The sequence below is a fragment of the Schistocerca nitens genome, chromosome 2 (genome assembly GCF_023898315.1).
Source record: "Schistocerca nitens isolate TAMUIC-IGC-003100 chromosome 2, iqSchNite1.1, whole genome shotgun sequence".
Taxonomy (NCBI): Eukaryota; Metazoa; Arthropoda; class Insecta; order Orthoptera; family Acrididae; genus Schistocerca; species Schistocerca nitens.
In genome coordinates, this window is record NC_064615.1 from 901,023,578 (window position 1) to 901,044,117 (window position 20,540).

General features: G+C 44.5%; 2 protein-coding genes across 2 annotated transcripts in view; both read left to right on the forward strand.

Moving 5' to 3' along the window:
• LOC126237208 (allergen Cr-PI-like) overlaps window positions 1–20,540 on the forward strand; it is a 149,769-nt gene that overhangs the window by 117,807 nt on the left and 11,422 nt on the right. The gene's annotated exons all lie outside the window — the stretch shown is intronic.
• Window positions 4,773–12,622, forward strand: LOC126237209 (uncharacterized). The gene is made up of 2 exons (XM_049947088.1): window positions 4,773–5,191; window positions 11,794–12,622. The coding sequence occupies exons 1-2, from the start codon at window positions 5,014–5,016 to the stop codon at window positions 12,306–12,308; spliced, it is 693 nt and encodes a 230-aa protein (XP_049803045.1). The 5' UTR covers window positions 4,773–5,013; the 3' UTR covers window positions 12,309–12,622.

A 20,540-nucleotide genomic window follows, 5' to 3' on the forward strand; every position in this document is an offset into this window, starting at 1 on the left:
GTGTGTGTGTGTGTGTGTGTGTAAGAGTTGGTTCAAAATGGTTCAAATGGCTCTGAGCACTATGGGACTTAAATTCTGAGGTCATCAGTCCCCTAGAACTTAGAACTACTTAAACCTAACTAACCTAAGGACATCACCACATCCATGCCCGAGGCAGGATTCGAACCTGCGACCGTAGCGGTCTCGCGGTTCCAGACTGTAGCGCCTAGAACCGCACGACCACTCCGGCCGGCTGTAAGAGTTGTGTAAATGTAATTTTAGGATAGGAATGGGTTACGTGACCACCTGTTGGGATGTTATCTGCAGGATAATCAAAGTAAACAGTGAGTTGTCATATTTACATAGTCATTTAATAGCAGGTTCTTTTCTGTCTATATTTTGTATATTAAATGCCCAAGCGAATACGACAAGTCGTTCAGTGTTTACCCTAGCTGGGGAATTCCGGATGCATCTTACGTGCTGTGAAGTGCTGGGCGCGCTCATGTCATATAGCCGTTGCGCGGGATTCCATGCCGAAGTAAGTTGGTAACCTTATTTCCTATTGACCAAATGCTCGTGGATCCTCATCTCTATGGATTCCTTTCTTAATGCTACCCCAATAGCCGATTACTGTGCGTATCAAAATTGTGCGACAAATTTCGAGGGTTGTTGGGGGTGTCTTGAGCAACAAATCGAAAAAAGGAACCCTTGTCCAGAAACGTCATCCGACGACGCTACAGAGCGTCCAAGTTACAGGCACCGGTGCCTGCCAGTAGGCCACCCCTTGCAGCAAACGTGACTTTGTACGCCGTCGGATTGTATGTGTAACTCCTCGCAATGTTGTTTGTTATCCAGTGATGGGGCTGATGGCCGCGATCGTCAGTGGGGAAGATGGAGCTGGCTGCTGTATAAAAAGGCCTTGTCTGCTATGTATGCGAAGCTTTGTCTGCTTCGGCTGATGACGGTTTCAGGCACAGGTTTCAATACACAGTTCGTTTTTCGCTTGGAACCCTCTAAAATCTACATTGTTTTTCGATACACAGGAGAAAAATAAGCTGCAGATGGAAACCCATGTCCAAAACATTCATCCACCAACGCAACAGAGCACTGCATTCATACTATTTACTAAACATCTAACTCAGTGTCTCATGTTACATCGTGTTTTGTTTTTCGTAACTCTTTGGGAAGTCGGAATTGAACGTGAACCCGATGGGCCACAAATATCTTCATCGTCATTCATCGCAAAGTGCGTTAATACTGGACACTCATTGCGGCTGGCAGCAGTTGAAAACATGACTATAGAGTTGTACCAATGTGTGTCGAGCAGAACTGAGGAGCAAAGTGCGCCGACAGTTGTGGCCGAGCGGTTCTAGGCGCTTCAGTCCGGAACCGCGCTGCTGCTACAGTCGCAGGTTCGAATCCTGCCTCGGACGTGGATGTGTGTGATGTCCTTAGGTTAGTTAGGTTTAAGTAGTTCTAAGTCTAGGGGACTGATGACCTCAGATGTTAAGTCCCATAGTGGTCAGAGCCATTTGAACCATTTGAGCAAAGTGACACTGCTATGGAAACAGACACGGTATCACATGATGTTTATATGAAATCTTGAGGTTTCATTGTTTTGATTATAAGAAAGTATGTTTTAAAAACCTGAATTTCGGCACAGTATCTTGTAAGACATGATTTCTCATTGTTAGTTTTATCACAAGTTTTCAAAAATTGAAACTTGCATGGATGAAGAGATGCGTTCCGCCACCTAAAATCTTAGAAATTAAGCACTGTCTTATATTAAGACTGTTGCTACTACTACTGCTGCTCCTGCTAATAGGCTAGCACCTCTGCCCCTACTACAGTTATTGTTGAATTAATTACTGCTTCTAAACAAATGTAGAAGTTAGTAAGAAATAGAGAACATGTGTAATCAATTGTAAGGCGTCTTCTGAAGCACTGTATATGCTTTAATGGGGTTTTCTCAAACATTCCGAATTATGCAAAGTGTAATCAATTGTAAGGCGTCTTCTGAAGCACTGTATATGCTTTAATGGGGTTTTCTCAAACATTCCGAATTATGCAAAGAAGCCCGAAAAACAATTTGACTCAGGTTTGATAAGAGGGATGCCAAAGGGTAGTCGGAAGAATGCTGCAAGGGACTCTGAAATCAAATCAAGAATTACAGGAACATTTAAAGACCATGAAGGGCTTCCGGTACTCTGTATATTCGTTGTAGAACTAAGGAACAGGAGCTGACTCGTGAAAATAATTCACCCTATTACCGTTAGGCAAATAGTAATGGAGAAATAAGTAAATAGAAGTATTTATTAATAAATGGTATTATATTTTGAATGGTAGTAACAAATATTTGTCTTTTGTACGAATGCATGGCGTCTGTTCTTTCAGATATGTCCTAAGGAACAGACACCACGTATTCATATAACTGATCCTCCTCGCCGGGCAATGAATCCACAGTCCTCAGTGCGGATGCACGTTACCGTTCAGTCTCCAGCAGGAATCTAAAATTAGCCAGCATGGAGGATGTGGATTGGGCCTGTGGATAGGTGGCGCTGGATGGGTTTGTGGGTCGGATGGATAGCGTGCTTAGACAGTCTGCGTGGCGCAGTGCTTAACGGAACAGCCTAGCAAGCAGGTCACGGGTTCGAGTCCCCGTCTTGCATGTATTTTCACTCCTCGTCGGTGCTTCAGCATAAAGTCCCAGTTCAACGGACACTGTTAGTTCCTTCCCTTTCATTTCGTTTCTCCCCCCTCCAGCTTCACTTCACATAAAATATCAGTCTCACAGTAAAAAAGAATCGACATAATTATATACAACATGGTTAATTGTAAAACATACAAAAAGCAGACACTGTCTTTGTCAGAAAAAAAATATTTTTTAAAACTTCTTTACTTTACAAAACTTCTTTTAAAACTATCTTAGCAGTTATAATGTGACCATCATTTACTTTTTGGCTATATATGTCTTTAGGATAAATAAATATCACTGAATGTGTGAACTCGTGAAAAATACACGTATGATTGTCCATGGGAAAAAAGGTTCTGGTAAATTCGATCCTGCCCTTTGAAGTGTCAGACCTCGCGCTTTATTAATGGTCATAGCGAAGGCTACTTTTATTGGGAATTGTTTTCTTCTCATTTTGAAAGGCAAGGCTGGATCCGAAGGTTAATATGGGGTACGAGCACAGTTTTATCGGAGTCAACGAATTTAGCTGTGCTGATGCACTCACCTCAAGTTATAGAAGTGAACGGCACTTACCTGTGATGATGAACGTTGATGTAATTTAGTTTATTCGCGCAGTGCACAAAGATTGCTTAAAGAAAGTAAACAACTCCAATCGCTGTCGTGTATAACAGTAAAATTAGATTGTCGGTAGAAGGCGCCTTCTAAATTCTCTACGTCGACATGTATGATCGAAATCGCGTGTTAGACTACATACATTTGCGTAAAGAATAAAAACAGCTGCAACAGCTGTCGTGCATGTAAGTTAAACAGATTGTTAATAGATGGTACGCCGGCCGGACTGGCAGAGCAGTTCTAGGCGCTTCAGTCTGGAACCGCGCGACCGCTATGGTCGCAGGTTCGAATCCTGCCTCGAGCATGGAAGTGTGTGATGTCCTTAGGTTAGTTAGGTTTAAGTAGTTCTAAGTTCTAGGGGACTGATGACCTCAGATGTTAAGTCCCATAGTGCTCAGAGCCATTTGAACCAATAGATAGTACCTTCTGCTTTGATTTTATAAAAATGTATTCAAAATAAAGTTTTTTGTCATTGATGGTGAACAAAATCTGGCAAAAGATGTCTCAATCATTAATTTTGCTTAAGTAATACGGGGGATGTGGCGTACCGGCAAGAAAACACTACTGAAAATGATATATATGATGTTGGATTACGAAAACAGCCTTTCATGTTATGTACCGGGTGATCAAAAAGTCAGTATAAATTTGAAAACTTAATAAGCCACGGAACAATGAAGATAGAGAGGTAAAAATTGACACACATGCTTGGCGCGACATGGGATTTTATTAGAACCAAAAAATAAAACACCCCATATTGCTAGACGCGTGAAAGATCTCTTGCGCGCGTTGTTTCGTGATGATCGTGTGCTCAGCCGCCACTTTCGTCATGCTTGGCCTCCCAAGCCCCCAGACCTCAGTCCGTGTGATCATTGGCTTTGGGGTTACCTGAAGTCGCAAGTGTATCGTGAACGACCGACATCTCTACGGATGCTGCAAGACAACATCCGACGCCAATGCCTCACCATAACTCCGGACATGCTTTACAGTGCTGTTCACAACATTATTCCTCGACTACAGATATTGTTAAGGAATGATGGTGGGCATATTGAGCATTTCCTGTAAAGAACATCATCTTTGCTTTGTCTTACTTTGTTATGTTAATTATTGCTATTCTGATCAGATGAGGCGCCATCTGTCGGACATTTTTCGAACGTTTGTATTTTTTTGGTTCTAATAACACCCCATGTCATTCCAAGCATGTGCGTCAATTTGTACCTCTCTATCTACATTATTCCGTGATTTATCCAGTTTTCAAATTTATACTGACTTTTTGATCACCTGGTACTTCCCCACTTGGTTATTCGAAACGTATAACAAATAGGAAGTTACATTAACGAAACGAATTGAGTCAAATACACATTTCAGACCAGAAAAATGTCTGAAAATGCCTTTCTGACGCTGTGTTGCCACGAAAGCTCTGTTATATTTTCTGTTGCGTGCACAAGAATAAATCGTAAACAGTAGTCCGGTACTGTTTTGGTGAGTTTCACAAGGCGGCTCCGGCGTCAAGGCAACGTACAGTGTAGTTAGTGCCCGCGCCCCTTGTTATACCTCCACGGTCGTGACGCAGTACAGGCGGCAGCGAGCCGGCGAAATCGCCGTGCCAGGCGCCGGCGGCGCCGCCGTTGGTTGCTAGGCAGCGTTTGCAGGCGGCGCAGCTCCACTCGGCTTTACCGCCGTATGACGACCGAGACGGCGTCTGTCTGCAGTGGTGTGTGCAGCGGGAGGACATGGACGAAATAAACACGCAGCAGCTAATAGCGCTCGTGGAGCAGAGGCCCGTCATATGGGACAAGACTCTCTACGCTTACAAGGACCGGAAGCTGAAGGAAGCGGCGTGGAGGGAAGTATGTGCCGCTCTGAGGGAGGATTTTGAGCAGCTTGGACAGAAGCAGCGGCAGGAATTCGGTAAGTCCATTTTATGTCCTGTGACATTAGACAGCCATCTACGTTGTGAAATTTGTATCTCGGATCTATCATCAACCAGAAGCCATAGCACTACTTTATTTTATTTGTTACGAGTCATCAGCCTTGTGAACGGTTTGATGCAGCTCTGCTACGAATTCCTCTTCTGTGTCTACCTCTTTATCTCGGGGTAGCACTTACATCCTTAATTATTTGTTGGATATGTTCCAATCTCTGTATTCTACAAGTTTTTGCCTGTACAGCTCCATCGAGTACCGTGGAAGTTACACCTTGATGTCTGAAGAAATGTCCTGTACTCCTCTCACTTCTTCTAGTCAGCGTTTACCGATTCTGCGGAGAACCTCCTCATTTCTCATCTTATCAGTCCACCTAATTTTCAACATTCTTCTGCAGCACTACATCACAAACACTGCGATTTTCCCCTTTTCCGGCTTTCCTACAGTCCATGTTTCACTACCATACACTGCTGTGCTCCAAACGTACATTTTCAGAAATGTATTCCATACAGTAAGGCCAATTTTTGAACCAGTAGAGTACTTGAGTCTTCCTTTGTCTGTACTAGTGAGCTTCTTATGTTCTCCTTGTTTCGTCCGCCAATGTTACTCTGATTAAAGGCAGCAGAATTCCTTCGGTTCATTTTCTTCGTGGTTGCCGGTTCTGATACAAAGTTTTACGCTAATTGCATTTATTCTACTTCTCGTTACGTTCATCTCTCTTTTGTTTACTCTCAATCCATTTTGCGTGTTCATTAGAATGCTCAGTCCATTCAACAAATCCTGTAATCCTTCTTCATTTTCATTGAGGACAGAAATGTCATCAGTGAATCTTATCATTGATATCCTTTCACACTGAATTTTGATCCCATTGCCGAACTTTCCTTTTATTTCCGTCATTGCTCCTTTGATCGAACAGTAAGGTCGAAAGCCGGCCGCGGTAGCCGTGCGGTTCTAGGCGCTGCAGTCCCGAACAGCATGACTGCTACAGTCGCAGGTTCGAATCCTGCTTCGGGCATGGATGTGTCTGATGTCCTTAGGTTAGTTAGGTTTAAGTAGTTCTACGTTCTAGGGGACTGATGACCTAAGATGTTAAGTCCCATAGTGCTCAGAGCCATTTGAGCCATTTTTTAGTAAGGTCGAAAGATTATTTCCCTGTCTTATAACCTTTTTAATCCGACCACTTCGATGTTGGTCTTTCATTATTATTGTTCCCTCTTGATTCTTGTACATATTGCACGTTATACATCTTTCCTTATGCTTACTTCTATCTTCCTGAGTATTTCGAATATCTTACACCCTTTTACTTTGTCGAACGTTGTATCTAGGTCAAGAGATTCTATGGTTCAAATGGCTCTGAGCACTATGGGACTCAACATCTGAGGTCATCAGTCCCCTAGAACTTAGGACTACTTAAACCTAACTAACCTAAGGACATCACACACATCCATGCCCGAGGCAGGATTCGAACCTGCGACCGTAGCAGTCACACGGTACCGGACTGATGTGCCTAGAACCGCACGGCCACCGCGGCCGGAAAGATATCCTATGAGCGTGTCTTGATTTTTCTTAAGTCTTGCTTCCATTATCAGCTGCAAATTCAAATTGTCTCTATGTTGTCTTTACCTTTCCTACAGCCAAACTGTGCGTCATATAACAGATCCTTAATTTTCTTGGCACTACATTGCATCGTATATGTATGTCTGTGTTGTTCCTCTGACCGTTTTAACTGTTTTACCCAGCCAGCTATAGGGTGACCAACAGCCTAACGTTGACGCCGTACAATGACGCAACCCAGCATTCTTTAAGTTAACAACCACTGCCCGAATTGAAAGAGTGACATACTATGTGACAAATGAAAATCGCGAGAATGTACAGAGCACTTTGTTTCGAGAGCCTGACACTTTGCCACCGATCAATATGTCAACATGCGCCACTCAGCCAAAATATTATAAACACTGCCCATTGCGACGTCGGATGCCGCCTGGTGGCTTTGCGGGCCAGTCACGCCGTAACAAAAGTATGTAAGCGGAGCCGACACAGACTCGGATCACCCTAGCGAAGATATGAGCTGCAAATGGGGGAAGCCGGCCGGTGTGGCCGTGCGGTTCTAGGCGCTTCAGTCTGGAACCGCGTGACCGCTACGGTCGCAGGTTCGAATCCTGCCTTGGGCATGGATGTGTGTGATGTCCTTAGGTTAGTTAGGTTTAAGTAGTTCTAAGCTCTAGGGGACTGATGACCTCAGAAGTTAAGTCCCATAGTGCTCAGGGCCATTTTTGTAAAGAAAGGCAGCTAATTCTAAATATGGATAAATGTAAAGTAATGCAGATGAATAGGAAAACGAATCCCGTAATGTTTGAATACTCCATTAGTAATGTAGCGCTTGACTCAGTCACGTCGATTAAATATTTGGGCGTAACATTGCAGAGCGATATGAAGTGGGACAAGCATGTAGTGGCAGTTGTGGGGAAGGCGGATAGTCGTCTTCGGTTCATTGGTAGAATTTTGGGAAGATGTGGTTCATCTGTAAAGGAGACCGCTTATAAAACACTAGTACGACCTGTTCTTGAGCACTGTTCGAGAGTTTGGGATCCCTATCAGGTCGGATTGAGGGAGGACATAGAAGCAATTCAGAGGCGGTCTGCTAGATTTGTTACTGGTAGGTTTGATCATCACGCGAGTGTTACGGAAATGCTTCAGGAACTCGGGTGGGGGTCTCTGGAGGAAAGGAGGCGTTCTTTTCGTAAATCGCTACTGAGGAAATTTAGAGAACCAGCATTTAAGGCTGACTGCAGTACAATTTTACTGCCGCCAACTTATATTTCGCGGAAAGACCACAAAGATAAGATAAGAGAGATTAGGGATCGTACAGAGGCATATAGGCAGTTATTTTTCCCTCGTTCTGTTTGGTAGTGGAACAAAAATGGTTCAAATGGCTCTGAGCACTATGGGACTCAACTGCTGTGGTCATAAGTCCCCTAGAACTTAGAACTACTTAAACCTAACTAACCTAAGGACAGCACACAACACCCAGCCATCACGAGGCAGAGAAAATCCCTGAACCCGCCGGGAATCGAACCCGGGAACCCGGGCGTGGGAAGCGAGAACGCTACCGCACGACCACGAGATGCGGGCGGTAGTGGAACAGGGAGAGATGATGCTAGTTGTGGTACGAGGTACCCTCCGCCACGCACCGTATGGTGGACTGCGGAGTATGTTTGTAGATGTAGATGTAGGTGTAGAGAAAGGTAGAATGACAGTGAACTACCAATAGGCGCTGAATGGTTGGACGTGTACGGCTCTTCACAGAACATGGGGCTAGGAGGCTTGTCTATTATGAAAATTTAGGATAGATGGTGATCTATGGCATCTCTGCCGAAAGAGCTAGTGTTTCGGAGCACACCGATCATCGTACATTGTTGAACATGGAGCTCCGCAGCAGACCACCCCTGAATGTTCACATGTTGACCCACGATTGCACTGGGCATGGCACCATCGGGATTTGACCGTCGATGAATGGAAACGTGTCGGCTCTTCGGATGAATCACATTTTTGCTACGTTAGGTCGATGATCGTCTCCACAAACGCCGTCATCGAGGTCAGTGGCGGCTCGAAACGTGCAGCGCGCCACGGACATAGGTTGTTGGGAGCAGTTGCTGCGCTTGCATGGGACCTGCGGTAGTAATCGAAGACGTGCTGACAGCTACGAACAACGTGCATACCTTCATGCTTGACGTCTTCCCCGACAGCGATGTCATCTTTCAGCAGTATAATTATCCGTGTCTCGGAGCCAGAACCGTGCAACAGTGGTTTGAGGAGCATTAAGGGGGGGTTCACTATCTTCAGCCCGAAAAAAGCATGCTCTTTGAGAATATTTTCTCGGGATGTTATAGATATCAGTGTCAAATTCGGTCAAAATGTTTATTAATATTTCATCTACAAACTGGAATTTTTTCGACCGGAAATGTCGAAGAGCAAAGGCGGAAGTGCCGTCGGAACAAAACAAAATTTCGATGTAGACCTGCACGCGCGGTATGTCACAGGTCAGCCGGCTCGTCTGAAGTCAAAATTGAGTTGACGTTAGCGAAGTATATAAGGTTATTTAGGAGTTAAACCTCGCTTAAGTTATTTGGACCATAGGAAACAAAACGGCGGCTATTTGAAAAAACTGGGGTTTTTCCATCGATTTTTCGACTTCGTCGCCCAAGTAAAAATATTTATAGTTGATGGATCGGAATAATAGTGGTACAACTCCTAGACAATTTAGTTAGCTTCGTCGTAACCAAAGAATCATGCCAATCGGTTCAGTAGATTTGATGTTACCATACCGCGCGATAAAAGAAAGTCATTTCGAGAAAAACTCGTCTGAAGTTTTGACTACATATAAATGCAATGTTATGCAACTTACGTTCAATTTGCTATTCCGGGTCCAACAACTAGTCATTCCTCATCCTCATAGAGGGCGTTCTGCTCGATCTGGGCCATCCTGCGCTGCTCCAGAGCCGCTCGTACGGCCGGTGACAAGCGCTTTTCGGCCTCTTGAATCCGGTGGTCGTCTGAATGCTTGGCGAGCTGCGTCGAATAGTATCCCAGGGTGACGTCCATCGTTGTCATGGTCTGCAGAATTTCTGAATACCTTTCGTTGAAGCTGCTCACTGCCAGGAAAGTCGCAATCTCCACAGTCTTCGCACCAGAATGCAAATGCTTGGGGGCTAGTTTCCAAACACACGCGTTCAAACTTTCATTTCAATTTTGTCTGTTTCCTCCCAAGCACCGGAACAATAACTCGTCCTCCGAAAGAAAAAAACTGGTGCGTGAAAAAGGCAGGTGCATTTTTTTGTTCAACCTCGAATAACAAACATTTCCGTTCCGTATTCTGAAGAACCGTTTCAGGGGTGGATTCTAAACACTTTTTTGGATCCAAAAACGCAATTTAAAAAATCGATTTTTTGAACCAAGAGATAGTAAATCTCTCCTTAAGGAACATTATAGGGAACTCACGTTGATATCTCGGCGACCAAATTCGCCTGATGTAGGTCCTATGGAATCCATCTAGGCTGCTACAGGGCGCCAATATCGCGTACGCCAATCAGCGGCCCATTATTTACACGAATTACACCACCTGAGCGGAGATATCTAATGCCATATACCTCCACAAACCTACCAACACACTGGCTGAACCCTGACACGCAGAATCAGTGATGTAATTCGTTCCAAAGACGGACAAACAAGCTATTAAACAAGTGTTCATAATGTTTGGCTCATTGTTGTAAGTACATTCGTTTCGTTTCGTTCATTACTCATTTGGTAGCTAAGCAGGTGTCAGACTACAAAGAGGAAATTACTAGGCGCACTCTTCGGCCAGTCAGAGGTTTTATTTCTCTCGATTGTTGTCTATTTCAGCTCTTGCATAGTTTTCTTAATGTGGAAAATGATAAGCAGGGTTGTACTTCAGAGTCCACCTTAAGCTGTCTGGGTAAATCAGTTAAAAAGTCGGAGGATTGCACAAGCGTATCACCTCCAATAGGACCGTTACTACCAAATCACAGTGATGTTCAAACCAGCATTCAGGCCGTGAGCGTCGATTTTGTCTTTGCATTTAATAGTGATCCACGAAACGTGTCTTTCACTGCAACCTGAAAAGGTTAAAGCACACTTGAATTTTCAATTGTTTCAAAATCATGCCATGTGTTTCTATAATAAGTCCTTCGTGCAATAAACAATGTGCTAGGTCTTCATCTTTTCAAGCAACTAAACCGCTTTTGGGTGTGAAATAGTCATCGGAAGACTTTTTCGAGCAGTTTGCAACTACGAATATGGTTCGTCACCTGACGGTTACCTTGGCATATTATTGGATATTATATCTGGGCGAGTGTTCCCAATACTGAAAATGGATTTTAAACTGACTACATTATCCGGTATGGTACAAGCTTTTACGATCCAAATTGCCCTCCGACAAAAAAACTCTGTTCGTTTGCTAAAATATTAAATGCCCTCTGTACGTGCCTCCCCTCTGTTGTGAGATCGTAACTGAATACTTGTTCACTTTTGTCTGTGAGCTCTACCAGTCGTGCTCAACAGATAGTGTAGCGTTAGTGTAAAATTTCATCGCCTACAAGCGCAAAGGGAACAGCCTAGTCTTATATATACATGTAAAAGTGTGATCCTATCGGTCTGTTTACTCTTCCAGTACAGTGTAGCTTTGAACTCTGAAGAATCACACTCGATTCCCTTAAGAATAGACACATACATATATGATGCAGTATTCTGAGTACTCCCTATAGTTAAAGTACATAGAGCCTCTGTTCACGGGTTCTCTTACTCGCACGTACTTACTCTGTACTGCCACTACACAACTGGAAAAATTTGTTGTTGTCCAAAACGAATCAAATATCTTCTCCTATTCCTCAAGTGAATTTGGCAAACGAATGAAATCTATAGGCACATTACTCCCTAGAACCATTTCGTGTTCCTTCTATTTCAAAGTTTCTAATAGTTGAGGTATAAACTTGATATTTGACAGAAATTTAGAGAAATTTTGGATGCTAAAGACCAGCAATGTTGTGAAAAACTCTTTACTTTCTATTACAGGCAAACTGGCTTTGAAGAAATGGTCACAAACCAGAGACTCGTGGATGAAATCTGTTAAGAAACGTCATGAACAAAAATCATCGACATTTCCCGGCAGGCCGTCGAGGCTTTATTTGTACCACGAGCAGATGTTGTTTTTGAACAAGGTTATTGAGACATCCGTCTCTCAAGACAGCTATTTTCCGCAAGAATCTACACCAACAAATGTGACGAATGAAGCAAGCAAAACTGCACAATACGAAAAAATTTGTGAATATATTCCAAAACCTGAAATGATAAATAATTATGCTACACAAAGGAAAAGAAAGAGTGATATTAAGATGGAGTCTGATGTGCAAATGACGTTTTCGGACAATGAGCCGTGTAGAGAACACTGTGGCTGCCGGCATATGGCGTTCTTCAACAGTCTTCTGCCATCCTTGTCCTTACTTGACGACTCTGAAACTTTGAAATTTCAGTCTGAAGTTTTAAGCGTGTTACAAAACATCAAGAGAAAAAGAAGTGAAACTAGTTAAAAATTTACCGTTGCAGTTTATGCAACTTAGGAACTGCAGAGAGTGGCAAAATCCAGGTTAGTTCACTTATACACAAATTACTTACCGGCATGAATTTATCAGAGCTGATAAGCCCAGAAGCTGAATTGACGCGGCCATCTACACCACCATCAACTACCGCAAGTAGCTCGATTTTGGAACTGGATTTATCGAATTTTAGGCCATTTCTCGTGGGAATAGCCATTTATTAGCATAATTGTGATTTAATTTTGCGTAAATGGAAAATAGAGTAATTTATTGTTCTGCTTGTATACTTCCATGATTCTGTACTTTGTCTTTAGTGAAAGTTTGAAAATATCCTGAATGATAATATTAAAATCCCAAAAACAGAGTTTAAAGATATGATTAATTTTTCTTGTGTTATAATATATTCTAACGAATAATTAATGGAACTTATGAAATAATTTTTCTGCTTCATCCACTACTTACCTATATCAGTTGCCATGACGCATTACGGCAGCCTGTTGCCATCATCAGGTGCTTTACGTTTTCATTATATTTTGATTATAGTAATCAGGTAAGAAGCCGGTGGCGGGAGTAGTAAGGTGCTGGGCACATCAAATCCAAAAAACATAATTTAACACCCATTATTACACCACTGATTAGAGTACACTTGACACAAAACAGTTCAGGGTTAATCAAGGTCGAAAATTTAAAACAATAAATATATAGCCTGTATCAGTATTGAAACCTCGGAAGGAATTATTGTACAACTAATTAGCCAAAAGGTTAATTACAATGTTAAGGTACAAATTCAAGAAACATTTTTTTCCAAAATTCACGGTCAGACAACTATGTCTCTAAACTGACTGACCTTTAACAAGTTTTAAATACAATACAACGGCGAGTACTCATATTCATATACAAGCCAGAAAAAAAAATGTCGACAAAACACAGCTACACCGTTGCTGACACGGCGTACATCAAATATATCACAGTAATAAAATACAATAATAAAATAAGTAATTCAGTTAAGAGGTAGTCAGATTCCAGACAACCCTCACACGTAACGGTTAACTAAAAATGGTTCAAATGGCTCTGAGCACTATGGGACTTAACATCGGAGATCATCAGTCCCCTAGAACTCAGAACTACTTAAATCTAACTAACCGGAGGCAGGATTCGAATCTGCGACTGTGGCGGTCGCGCGGTTCCAGACTGAAGCGCCTAGAAGCGCTCGGCCACAGCGGTCGGCAACGGTTAACTGTTACAACGCCCAGGCCTCACAAGTAACAGTTCACGTAATCCCTTTTTTTCACAGTAACGGCCAACTACCAGTTTGAAATTTGAGAAACGCAAGTGACCCAAAATCGTAAGCAAGAAAAAGATGGGTTACAGCCAGAAAGTAATAGATTACTGCTAATGACGCGCTCAGTGAGAATTCTTTAGATAACCACGCCATCACAAATCAAGAAATTTGAGGTTTTATTTCCTGTCCACAATCTTTGAAAAGAAAAGGGCACAACAATATCTGAACGAGTCAGGTGCAGGAAAACAAATGCAAGCAAGTAATGTCGTTGACAACAAACACATTTAATAATAATACTAAATGATACAAAAATATTCATCTTTTGAGATAGCGGCAGCCACGACATACAAATAGCCGCAAACGTACAATCAGGGAGACCACTCGTTTAAAATCTCTACAGAAAATTTTAAATGCAGTTGTCTACGTAAAAATTGTGCCAGTTGAGGCTTTGATGCCTGAAACTTACGAGACGAATTACGCACACGAAAGAAGCAACACAAAACTACTGGCAACTGATTGTCCCAAACGGTATAATCGCCACACACACATGCACACAAGATAATCGCTCGCCACAACTAGGACCAGATTATAACAGCAAGACAGTTTAAAACGAAATGCCATTAAGGGCTAGGCATCTTCTGTATTCAAGGTACATAATAACGATACCCGGTAAACAGAACGTTGAATCATTAGAAACCGGCTAAATCCACAGGACTGTCACTCACCAGGAAGTGCAGTCGTGAACGAATCCATGGTGCATCCGCTCAACGGACCTTAATACAAACTTGAGAACCACAATAGGCTGCATGATTCCGAATCTCGGTTTCCGTCATCGGGACTGCTCAGCCGAATGTGCACTGACGGGAAAAAATCGCAACACTAAAAAATAATTCATCTACAGCAATGAAGTTTTGGGAATACATTTCTCTCCGTAAGATACTAATGTGACTAAAATTGCAAGAGCATAAGTTAATGTAAGTGCGAGATAATCCACTGGAAATGTAAAATGTTGGTATATTACTAACCGGCGCAACCGTGCGCCATGCAAACGTGCGTGCATTCTGTTGTAGAGCTGTCAGATGTCAGTTTGTGGGATGGAGTTCCATGCCTGTGGCACTTGATCGGTCAGTAGAGGTACGGTTAATGCTGGATGTGGACGACGCTGGAGTTGTTGTGCGATGATGTCCCATAGTGTTCAACTGGAGACAGGTGTGATGATCTACACACATGCTCATAAATTAAGGATAATTGCAGAATGTGGTGCCACACAACGTGGCACTACACAAAACCGGCGCTAATAGCATAGGCGCATAGGGAACACACACGACACAAATCTGTAAGTCCACGGTAATGGTGATAAGTTGAGAAAACCGTCCCGAAACACATGTGCTACAAAACGCCACTGTTTCCTGCGCATGTACCCCGACATCAATATGGGATATAATCACCATGCACGCGTACACAGGCCGCTCATCTGGTTGGCATACTGTTGGATCAGGTCGTCGAGCAGCTGCTGGGGTATAGCCTCCCATTCTTGCACCAGTGCCTGTCGAACTCCTGAAGTGTCGTAGGGGTTTGAAGACGTGCAGCGATACGTCGACCGAGAGCATCCCAGACGTGCTCGATAAGGTTTAGGTCTGGAGAACAGGCAAGCCACTCCATTCGGCTGATGTCTTCCGTTTCAAGGTACTCCTCCTCAATGGCAGCTCGGTGGGGCCTACCGTTATCATCCATCAGGAGTAAGGTGGGACCCACTGCACCCCCGAAAAGGTGGACATACTGGTGCAAAATGACATCCCGATACAACTGACCTGTTACAGTTCCTCTGTCAAAGACATGCAGGGGTGTACCAGCACCAATCATAATCCCATGCCATACCATCAAACCACGACCTCCTTACAGGTCGCTTTCAGGGACATCAAGTGGTTGGTGTCTGGTTCTTTGTTCACGCCAGATGAAAACCCGGCGAGAATCACTGTTCAGACTATACCTGGACTCGTCCGTGAACATAACCTGGGACCACTGTTCCAATGACCATGTACTGTGTTCTTGACACCAGGCTTTACGAGCTCTCCTGTGACCAGGGGTCAGTGGAATGCACCTTGCAGGTCTCCAGGCGAATAAACCATGTCTGTTCAGTCGTCTGTAGACTGTGTGTCTGGAGACAACTGTTGCAGTAGCGGCGGTAAGGCCCCGAGCAAGGCTACCTGCAGTTCTCCGTGGCCGTCTGCGGACACTGATGGTGAGATATCGGTCTTCTTGTGGTGTCGTACACTGTGGACATCCTGTACTGTAGCGTCTGGACAAGTTTCCTGTCTGCTGGAATCGTTGCCATAATCTTGAGATCACACTTTGTGGCACACGGAGGGCCCGTGCTACGACCCGTCGTGTTTGACCTGCCTCCAGTCGCCCTAGTATTCTACCGCTCATAACGTCATCAATATGTGTTCTTTGAGCCATTTTCAACACACAGTCACCATTAGCACGTCTGAAAACGTCTGCCCACTTACTCTCTGCATCGTACTCTGACATGTACCAACACACCTCTGCGTATGTGGACTGCTCCCAGCGCCACCGTGCGACGACTGCAGGTCAAATATACAGCATGGTCATACCCCGAGGTGATTTAAACCCGCAAACCGCCCAGCAGAGCATTGTTTCACCATGTATCAGGATTATCAAAATGGTTCAAATGGCTCTGAGCACTATGGGACTCAACTGCTGAGGTCATTAGTCCCCTAGAACTTAGAACTAGTTAAACCTAACTAACCTAAGGACATCACAAACATCCATGCCCGAGGCAGGATTCGAACCTGCGACCGTAGCGGTCTTGCGGTTCCAGACTGCAGCGCCTTTTAACCGCACGGCCACTTCGGCCGGCCTCAGGATTATCCTTAATTTATGAGCATGAGTGTAGAAGGCCAAGGCAACATGTCGACATCTGTTGGGCATGTTGGGTTACAACAGCGGTATGTGGGCGAGCGTTATCCAGTTCGGAAACACCTCCTGGGGTCCTGTTCATGAATGGAAACACGACAAATCGAATCACCAGAAAGACCTACAATTTTGCAGTCATGGTGCGTGAATGCTCCAGCAGTCACACGAAATCACACTCGGAATCATAACTCCCGGAATAAGTCTTGTGTGTCTAGCACACAGACAGGTTGGTTGCAGGCCCTCAACTGGCCGCCTTCTAACCAACACACAGCCATCCTGACACAGAGGCAGAACCAGCTGTCATTGGAAACACAACAGACCTCCACCATGCTCTCCAATAAGCTCTCGCTTAACACCACTGAAGCCAACATGGGGTCGGTCGGTGGAATGCACGCTACATGCCGTCTGGCTCGCAGCTGTCCTTGAAGTAAGCGATTTGTAACACTTCGTTGCTTCATTGTGATGCCAACTGCTGCTCAAACTGATGCTGCAGATGCAGTACGATGTGCATACCATAATGCTGAACGCGATGGTCATCCGTCAGGTGACAGTCCGGTGCCCGGTCTTCTAGAGACCACTGCTGGCAGCAGTCATGTACAGTGGCTATATTCGTGCCGAGACTTTCTGCAGTATCGCAGAAGGAACATCTAGCTTCTCGTAGAGCTATTATACGACCTCGTTCAAACTCTGTGAGATGTTATAATGGCGTCTTTGTCGCCTTACAGGCATTATTCACTAACATCAACTCACCACATCCAGTATAAAAAGTACACTACTGGCCATTAAATTGCTACACCACGAAGATGACGTGCTACAGACGCGAAATTTAACCAACAGGAAGAAGATGCTGTGATATGCAAATGATTAGCTTTTCAGAGCATTCGCACAAGGCTGGCGCCGGTGGCGACACGTACAACGTACTGACACGAGGAAAGTTTCCAACCGATTTCTCATATACAAACAGCAGCTGACCGGTGTCGCCTGGTGAAACGTTGTTGTGATGCCTCTTGTAAGGAGGAGAAATGCGTACCATCACGTTTCCGACTTTGATAAAGGTCGGATTGTAGCCTATCGCGATTGCGGTTTACCGTATCGCGACATTGCTGCTCGCGTTGATCGAGATTCAATGACTGTTAGTACAATATGGAATCTGTGGGTTCAGGAGGGCAATACGGAACTCCGTGCTGGATCCCAACGGACTCGTATCACTAGCAGTCGAGATGACAGGCATCTTATCACCATGGCTGTAACAGATTGTGCAGCCACGTCTCGATTCCTGAGTCAACAGATGGGCACCTTTGCAAGACAACAACCATCTGCACGAACAATTCGACTACGTTTGCAACAGCATGGACTATCAGCTTCGAGACCATGGCTGCGGTTACCCTTGACGCTGCATTACAGACAGGAGCGCCTGCGATGGTATACTCAACGGCGAACCTCGGTGCACGAATGGCAAAACGTCATTTTTTCGGATGAATCCAGGTTCTGTTTACAGCATCTTGATGGTCGCATCCGAGTTTGGCGGCATCGTGGTGAACGCACATTGGAAGCGTGTATTCGTCATCGCCATGGTATGGGGTGCCATTGGTTACATGTCTCAGTGATGTGTTACGACCCGTGGCTCTAAGCTTCATTCGATCCCTGCGAAACCCTACATTTCAGCAAGATAATGCACGACCGCATGTTGCAGGTCCTGTACGGGCCTTTCTGGATACTGAAAATGTTCGAATGCTGCCCTGGCCAGCACATTCTCCGGATCTCTCACCAATTGAAAAGTCTGGTCAATGGTGGCCAAGCAACTGACTCGTCACAATACGCCAGTCACTACTCTTGATGAACTGTGGTATCGTGTTGAAGCTGCATGGGCAGCTGTACCTGTATACGCGATCTAAGCTCTGTTTGACTCAATGCCCAGGCGTATCAAGGCCGTTATTACGGCCAGAGGTGGTTGTTCTGGGTACTGATTTCTCAGGGTCTATGCACCCAAATTGCGTCAAAATGTAATCAGATGTCAGTTCTAGTATAATATATTTGTCCAATGAATACCCGTTTATCATCTGCATTTCTTATTGGTGTAGCAATTTTAATGACCAGTAGCGTATATAACGCTCATGACCGTTTGACCGTGTATTTAAAGCAAACCTAAACTGTATGCTGACCAAGTCCATGCCACAGTGGTAACACCGGTTGCGATCGGATCACAGAAGTTAAGCGCTGTCGGGCTAGGCTAGCACTTGGATGGATCACCATCCGTGTCTGCCGACCGCTGCTGGCTAGCTGGGTGCCCTCACACATTGTGAGGCGAATTGAGGAGCTAACTGACAGAAGTAACGGCTCCGGTCATGAAACCTGACAACGGCCGGGAGAGCGGTGTGCTAACCACATGCTCCTCCATATCCGCATCCGTGACGCCTGTGGGATGACGATGACACGGCGGCCGGTCGGTACCGTTAGACCTTACGAGGCCTGTTCGGACGGAGAGAAGAAGATTTGCATCCTCATAGTGACGCTATTAGCTCCACTCCTATGCGACTAGTGCGAAATTGGAACAGATACCGTCTTTCAGATAGAGAAACAATCCTACCACCTTTCGCTTATGCTGCACAACTTCCTTATTGGTGTCGGGATTTTTTCCCGTCAGTATATAAACATCCACTGCCACGGTACTGCACTAGAGGTCACATGCCGCCGCAGCTGTTAACACTCACAGCGTAACCATGATCCAACTCCAGCTGCCTCCAGTCAGCCCGCGCAGCCTGACTTAAAATCTCCTTTTTCTGTCAACTTTCCTGAGCTCTCGCGGCCGGCCATCCGTCACAGACATTCCAGCCTGATGCTATATCGAGGCTAACCTCCAAAAACATCGATTATCTGGTGGGTGGCCATACAGATTCCTGTGGAATGAGATGATGTTTATTTGCCGAGTGTGGCAATGGGATTATGCGCTGCAACTTATCCTTGTTGAGAACGAATGATCTTGCTGTGTGTGCACCTTAAGTGAGTTGTATGTTTAAATAAACTCAGTGCTATTTTTACTTACAGTTTTGCTGAATATGTCCTTGTCTGCCATACAGAACACAAGACTAAACACAAAACAATCATCAATAAACACTTCCGGGCTAAGTTGCCGTGGTCGATCAGTAGACCTTCTTCTCCCTGACGTTTCGTTCTCAACTACGGAGAACATCTTCGGAGGTGAGTCAACGACTGGCTGCTAGGAGCTGGGGCCGCCGCTTATATGGATATCGTAGAGGGCGCCACCGCACGTCACGTGGCGTCGATGTGCAGCTATCTCTGGCTATCGTCTGTTCTCTCGATTGCAGGCAATCGATTGTCACGTGATTGATGCAACGTCGACCGCCATATCTTATCCAATTTTAATCCTTCTTCTTTACGATTAAAATTGTATTGACCTTTGTGGATTTCAATTGCCTCTCTATACATGTGTGTATAATAATGCGACGTCCTCGCTAGCACGCTTGTTTCACCAAATTTTATTTCGTGATCTCCATCCTTAAAAACATGTTCCGCTACTGCCGATTTGTCGATATGTCCCAAGCGACAGTTTCTTTTGTGCTCCGTCAACCGTGTATTGATGCTTCTTTTTGTAGTTCCTATGTAAACCCTGCCACAACTGCACGGAATTTTATATACCCCTGGGGTGGCTAGGGGGTGACGAGCATCTTTTGTTGATCTTAGGTATTCACTAATTTTCTTAGTAGGTCTGAAAATGGTCTCTACGTGAAACTTGGCTAGTACTTTCCCAATGCGATCCGTGATATTATGGATGAACGGAAGAAATACTTTTCCAGCTGATGGTTGTTGCTGTCTCCTATTTTTAGGCATTTTTCTATTTGGGTGAAGTGCTCGGTTAATCTCGTTTTTCGTATAACCATTTTTCGCAAAGGCCATTCGTAAATGATTTAGTTCTTCTTGTAAGTAGCCTGGTTCACAAATATTATTGGCCCTATCCACTAATGTTTTTATGACGCCCCTCTTTTGCC

Coding starts and splice junctions, on each gene's coding strand:
- LOC126237209 (XM_049947088.1), top strand. CDS start 5,014: ATGGACGAAATAAACACGCAGCAGCTAATAGCGCTCGTGGAGCAGAGG. Junction 5,192..11,793: donor GAAGCAGCGGCAGGAATTCG/GTAAGTCCATTT, acceptor TTTCTATTACAG/GCAAACTGGCTTTGAAGAAA.